At 43.5% G+C, this 6,506-nt stretch overlaps 1 protein-coding gene across 2 annotated transcripts in view; it reads right to left on the bottom strand.

The window, feature by feature from the left end:
* Nucleotides 1-431: 431 nt before the first annotated feature.
* Nucleotides 432-6,506, bottom strand: part of MARCHF3 (membrane associated ring-CH-type finger 3) — a 180,877-nt gene continuing 174,802 nt past the window's right edge. For both annotated transcript variants that reach the window (XM_083151564.1, XM_083151565.1), the window contains exons 4-5: nt 3,690-3,899; nt 432-1,967 (exon numbers count right to left, since the gene is read on the bottom strand). In XM_083151564.1, the coding sequence (XP_083007690.1) occupies nt 1,809-1,967; nt 3,690-3,899 (369 nt within the window). In that variant the 3' untranslated portion in view covers nt 432-1,808. The remainder of the gene's footprint in view (nt 1,968-3,689; nt 3,900-6,506) is intronic.

Below are 6,506 nucleotides of genomic sequence, written 5' to 3'. Positions count from 1 at the left end.
GATCTAAAATATGCCAAAACATGCCCAATTTACATACAATCGGTCGAGAGTGTATGAAAATTGGGGGAATTGAGGCCAAATTGTTCTGGTGTGTGCCCAGCATTAAAGTCATGGCCAAATATCATGTCATTCTATGGATTATTTCTTTTAAATGATCCCTTAATAATACAGGTAACTACTCTTTATCCTTTTTCTGATCTATATTTCTATCAATATTAGAAAAACTATAACTGTACTGTATGTCTTGCATGTGATCTATTATAAGAACTGACATGAAGATTGGATCAGTGACTACAGGGACGAAGAAGTTTGTATCCTTCTTAAACCAGCACAGAAAGGAATGTATCATGCATGAATTTGTCTCTTAAAACAGTTCTAGTATTTAATCTTTCTATTTCTTTACCAAACACTATAATAATGATGTCAAACAATCATTTTATGAAGAATTTATTACTTAAATAATGTACAGTCTTATAATAACTCATAATGTATATGTGAAATAGTTTTAAAAACTGTTCAAGATGTTTATTTGCTCTGTGTATCCAGCTCCCAGACACGGCATGGGACAAAGGATAATGACAAGATCTAAAGCACTCCGGTAGTGAAAGGGTTACTAAGTGGACTTGTCCAGAATAAAAACGTCTCTCTTTTTTTTTCTTTTTCTTCATGAGCAAAAGTTTGTCAAACACTGTCCAATCAGAAGCAAGACCAGAACTTTCAGCATCACAATCAAAGTAAACAATGAAAATGGACCAAAGAGATCAATGTTAGAATAAGTTACATCCACTTATCCTTTATATGTAAGGCTTGGAAAAAATAGTTGTTTTAAAAAAATATTTTAGAAACCATAAATATATTTGTACAAAATGTCTTGAAAACAAACAAACAAAACAAATCATGACATAGAGGGCTGCATATGTGTCACTGGAGGAAATAATTGTGCTAAATTTTATGCCTTTGCTTTGTACATGAACACTTATTTTGTACATGCGGCCCACACGGCGCAGAGGCAGGTGCTGAACCAATATCTAGCACATCTCATTCACTAGGAACTAGTGACATCACTGGCAGTGAGGTCACCGGTAACACCACTAGTCTATACTTCGCAGCATTCTCTCAAACAAAATGGTGCATAAAAATCCCCGTTTCTGACCTGTCCAATACCTGCCTCAATCTGGACAGATCAGAACTGTCCAAGAGTTGGGAAGTATATTAATATTAGTCAATATAAAATAATACTTGAATACTTTAAATCCTCCCGCCCTGTGCAATGCTGTGATTCGCAGTATCGGACCATGCTGACAAGAAGCCCTTAGACAGCCCACTATGCTAGGGAAGTAGGCGTTCTCTGGTTTACATTCCCAGACAATTGTGAGTATCCCAGACATTCTGTGAGATCAGACAAGTATGATTATAGCGCTGCATTGACATGACTATTGGTTCAGCCCAAACCGCTGATGCACTGTGGTTGGGAATAGGGTGCACACATCTTACCATAGACTGCTAAAAAAAAAGGACTAATGGAGTAAAAAAGGGTACTTCTACTTTTGATGTCATAAGATAACAAAACAGAAAGGTAAAGGCTGCTGCATTTCAGAAGGGTAGGCAAGATACCACCGGCTAAATGAACAGGTTTGGCAAATTAGCAAACACATATTTGCAGCGTTCATTGCTTAAATAAAAATGAAGTCTTCCAGGAAATGGAGTTTACATATCCATGTTGGGGTTAACAGTCTCTGAATGATGTCCAAGTGACAGAAGGGATAGTGCTACAGTGCATGTTACTGCAAGTCCTATGTGATCTCTCGTCACACTATAGTCTCTTTTGAATTCCGTTTGAGTGAGTGCAGACCCAATAATGACTGCTGATTGGAAGGTAAATTGATCGATTTAGGGATCACCAGAATAACCCTCTGATTGGTCCGACGCCATTCATTGTATAATCTACAGTGGTATCTAAATGACACCTGGAAAAAAATGAAAACACAGATTTAGAATTGGCAGTTGTAAATGTATGATAGTGATCAAACAATATTGTAACTGACGATTGAGATTATACCATACCCTCCAACATGGCCCATTCCATTAGGTAGAAAATGCTCTGCTTCTGGACTTCTATCTTAATTGATAATTGCAGTCACCTGTGTGGAACAGGTACCACAGCTTATCTCCTGAAACCCCTAGCATGTCTAAAGCTGTGTAGACACGGGGGCGATAGGGGCTGAAATCGCTGGAAATATGGTCGCAGGTGACCATATTGCCAGTGATAGGAGTGTGCCCCGGCGATAAATCGCCGGGTGCGCGCTCCCGTTTCCAGCCCCATTCTAATCGCTGGTCGCAGGAGCTTGCTCTGCGACCAGCTGATTACCTCTGCGGCACCCCGGCAGAGGTTCCCTTTCATCAGTGACCATCTCTGGTCGCTGATGAAAAGGAGAAACTGAGCAATATATTGCTCAGCCATATATTGCTATCAATATATGGCTGTGCAATATATCTCCCCCGTGTACGGGGCTTAAGAAGAACAGTATACAGCTTATCTCCTGAAACCCCTAGCATGTGTAAGAAGAACAGTATCACAGCTAATCTCCTGAAACCCCTAGCATGTGTAAGAAGAACAGTATCACAGCTTATCTCCTGAAACCCCTAGCATGTGTAATAAGAACAGTACCACAGCTTATCTCCTGAAACCCCTAGCATGCATAATAAGAATATATGTGTAAAAGTGATAACCTGCATGTTATACTGACTTACATCAGTTATAGACAGGGCCAGACTGGGACCAGTAATCGGCCCTGGCATTTTGAGCACGCAGGCCCACCCGCAGCAGGCGGGACCCTTGCGCGGCTTTTAAAAGGGGGGCATGTCCTCATGAAAAGGAGGCCTGGCATCACAAAAAGGAGGCACTAGGGAGGGTATAGAGAGATGCAGGGGGCGGTAGGGAGGGGATAGATAGACGCAGGGCGGTAGGGAGGGGAAAGAGAGACGCTAGGTGGTATGGAGGTGATAAAGAGACACTAGAAGACTGGGAGAGAGATGCCAACACCAATAATCACCAAATACATTAATAATAAATTATTTAAAATTATACATACAAGCAAGGTAAGTAGCCATAAACAAAAAAAACCTTCCTCACCTCAGAGTGCTCCTCTGAAACCTTCTGGGCCTGGCTGTCAGGCTGCCACTATAAAGAGAGAGAGACTCTTTCTGGTTGTGCTGGCTGACCAGGTTGGCTGGCTGACCGCCATTGCAGTCACTGGTCATCTTTCCTAGGTGACCTAGAACTGGTCACCTGGTCACACAGTGCACCGTTATAGTGTCCATGTTGACTATGTTCCCTCGCATGGCTCGTTGCACTTGCCATGCTGCGGGCACGGTGCCTCAATACGCTCGGCACACTATTCTATTCTCCCTCCACACCCTAGTGGATGACATACAAAAGTGAAAAACTCATGTTGACCTTTTGACTGTCGACCTTCCCAATGTAAACCTAATGACCCTGTAGACCTAAAGCAATGTCGGCATTTTAAGTGTGTCGGCCTAAGGCCTGTCAACATTCAGTGGTTGGCCTAATGCATGTCGACCTTTTCAAAGTCGACCTAGTGACCATATACCCTAAAACACACAAATAACTTGTTTGCGGAAAAAGATACGAAGAACAAATCGGCAATCAATGAATACGGAATACTCACAAGTGTCCAAAAGAGGTAAATAGTAAAGAGTGCAACAGTGAGTGCAATAAGTCCAACTGCTTCTAGCCGGCTACTGAAGTGCAGATGATCCACCGCCCCTCGCAGGCACAGCCAGCCGGAGATGGTGGCAAGTGGTGTTATGAACAAGAAGCACACCATGTCCCCAAACAGCGTCCTCTTCTCATGCTGCGGCCCAGGGTTCCGTAACCACTATATAAAGGAAACAAGGAAAGTTTGCTCAGCAAAAATCCAGACTCTGCAATAACAAATTAAACCTGACAATTCCTACCTACCATGACTATTCTAGTTGGACTTACTTATTACAAAGGGAAGAGGGTTAGATTCATTTAGGCTGATATTTTACATGCAAATATTTCTCTACATGGAGATCTTATTTTCAATATATACCATTATATACAAAAAATATTTGTTTGCAAACGTGAATAAGTATAGAGCATAAGCTGTTCTGTGACTCCATGGCAGGAGTTCAATCGTCTCTTGCGCGGCAGCATGAAATGGGTGGGTAGCGATGTTTTTGGTAACCAGGAATTGGAGAAAGTCCATCTTTTGGGCGCCCAAATGCTAATCTGCACTTACAGCACAATAAGTTACAAATGATCGGCAAAACCATTGAATAGCTTCATCGGGGCACCCATTACTTATAGCTGTCTATAAGTCGATGGAAATGTCCCCATTTGTCTGTATTTAAACAAATGCACTTTGTATATTGAGTACGGCTACGGGCTTTTAGGCAGTGATAGTAACTATATGTGTGTAAATGTTAGCGCCTTCAGATGTGTGGATTTCTTGCTGATATTGTGACAGATGCATGTATATGCCTAATATTGAAGGGTTTTCTGGTTATTATTATTTATTATTATTATCGTTTATTTATATGGCGCCACAAGGGTTCCGCAGCGTCTGACAATACATAGACGAGCAAAGAACAATACAAGAAACATTGTGATTTACAGTACAAATGCATATTAGGATAAGTACATGGTAAATAAAAAATTACAGTTGTAATGGTGGACACTGATGCAATTATAACAGTGGCAGATACAGTATATATTCTAAGAAAAGCACATGAGGAGAGAGGGCCCTGCTCGTTAGAGCTTACATTCTAAAGCTACGGAGCAGACAAACTGGGGTGACACAGCAGGGATGGAAGCAAACAAACACAAGGTTAGGATGAGAGATGGTTCACTCTTAAAGGTAAATTCCTTCTCAAATGGACAAAAACCATGTGCACTGCAGGTGGGGCAGATGTTACTTGTGCAGAGAGAATTAGATTTGGGTGGGGTTTTACTTCAAAGTGAGATCTATATTGCAGTGTAAAAATAAAGCAGTCAGTATTTACCCTGCACAGAAACTAAATAACTCACCCACATCTAATTCTCTCTGCACATGTTACATATGCCCCCTGCAGTGCACATGGTTTTGTCCATCTGAGAAGGAATTTGCCTTTACAAGTGAACCAGAATAAAGGCAATTGTCCTTTAACACATAGACATGGTTTATAGAAATGTGATCTGGGAAGGAGTAGAACAGTGGCTCTGAAATCTGGCGCTTAAGGCACTCTAAGGTGCAGGGCCGGAATTGTGCCTAGGCCCGTGAGGCACGGGCCTCAGGGCGGCACCAATCGAGGGCGGCACGGCAGGCTGTCATGCTTTTAAATAGCAGCATGGCAGAGCAGGTGGATAGCGGCAAGTGACAAGCGCCGCCGCCGGCATGATTCATCATATGTCGGCGGCAGCGCCGCTCGTCACCCACCGCTGCCCACCCGATCTGCCATGCAGTGTACACAGTAAATCATCTCACCGACTTCTCATCCTATGGTCCCCCTGTGCGTCCGGCTCCGCCGCTGGATTGCTGAGGCTCACTGCCGCCGGCGCCCATTGGCTGCTGTGTTCACACAGCCTATTGGCTTCTGTGCATCCAAAGGGAAGGGAAAGCAGCTGAGCGGCGCGAACCTCCCTGCACTCTCAGTCAGTGTAAGAGAGACAGAGAGAGACTGCAAATACTCTGACTCCCGGCCACCTTCCCTCCGGGTCTTCCATACAGTCCAGACTGCTTTAACATTTTTTGAGGTGGGCTACAGTTAACTTTGTATATATATATTATGTATTTGGTGGCTGGCTAGTGCTTAAAATATATAACTGACGCCCGGTGGCTTCCAAAAGCTCAGGGAGATAGGATAATACTGGTGGGTGGGCGGCACTCGTAGGCTATATAGTGTGCAAGTCACCTTGTGCAGACGCCGACTTCCCGCTGCGAAATGTTTTATCTCTAGGCTAATTTTACTGGCAAGTTGGGACTTAACTTAATAATGATTACATTAAAATGGGGGGGGAGGGGGGGGGGGTGTTCCGACATAGCTAGCACAGCCCTTCCGATCTTCAGGCTCTAATCCGATGCTCACCAGTTCAGACCTGATGCCAAACACATGCCATTTTTACACTTTTCATCTAATTTCTCGGCCTGGTCTGTCAGAAATGGATGACAAAAAGCCTAAATTGTCCTAGTGTATGGGAACCTTTACAGTCCAGGTTTGAAGCATATCCATTGTTTAACACAGGTGGATGTGGTTAAATAAAATTGACTGAGGTACTAAATAAGGGGTGTGGTATAATTCACTGACAGTCGGGATTCCGACAGTCATTACTCAGACTTCGGAATCCCGACTGCACAGCGGGGGTAGCGCAATGAAGCCCCTTGCGGGCTCGCTGCGCTCGCCACGCACCTATTTTATTCTCCCTCTATGGGGGTCGTGGACCCCCACTAGGGAGCAGTCGGGATTCCGACGTCGGAGTAATG

This window comes from Crinia signifera, chromosome 1 (genome assembly GCF_055691185.1).
Source record: "Crinia signifera chromosome 1, ASM5569118v1, whole genome shotgun sequence".
NCBI lineage: Eukaryota > Metazoa > Chordata > Amphibia > Anura > Myobatrachidae > Crinia > Crinia signifera.
This window is presented reverse-complemented; position numbering and strand designations above follow the sequence as displayed.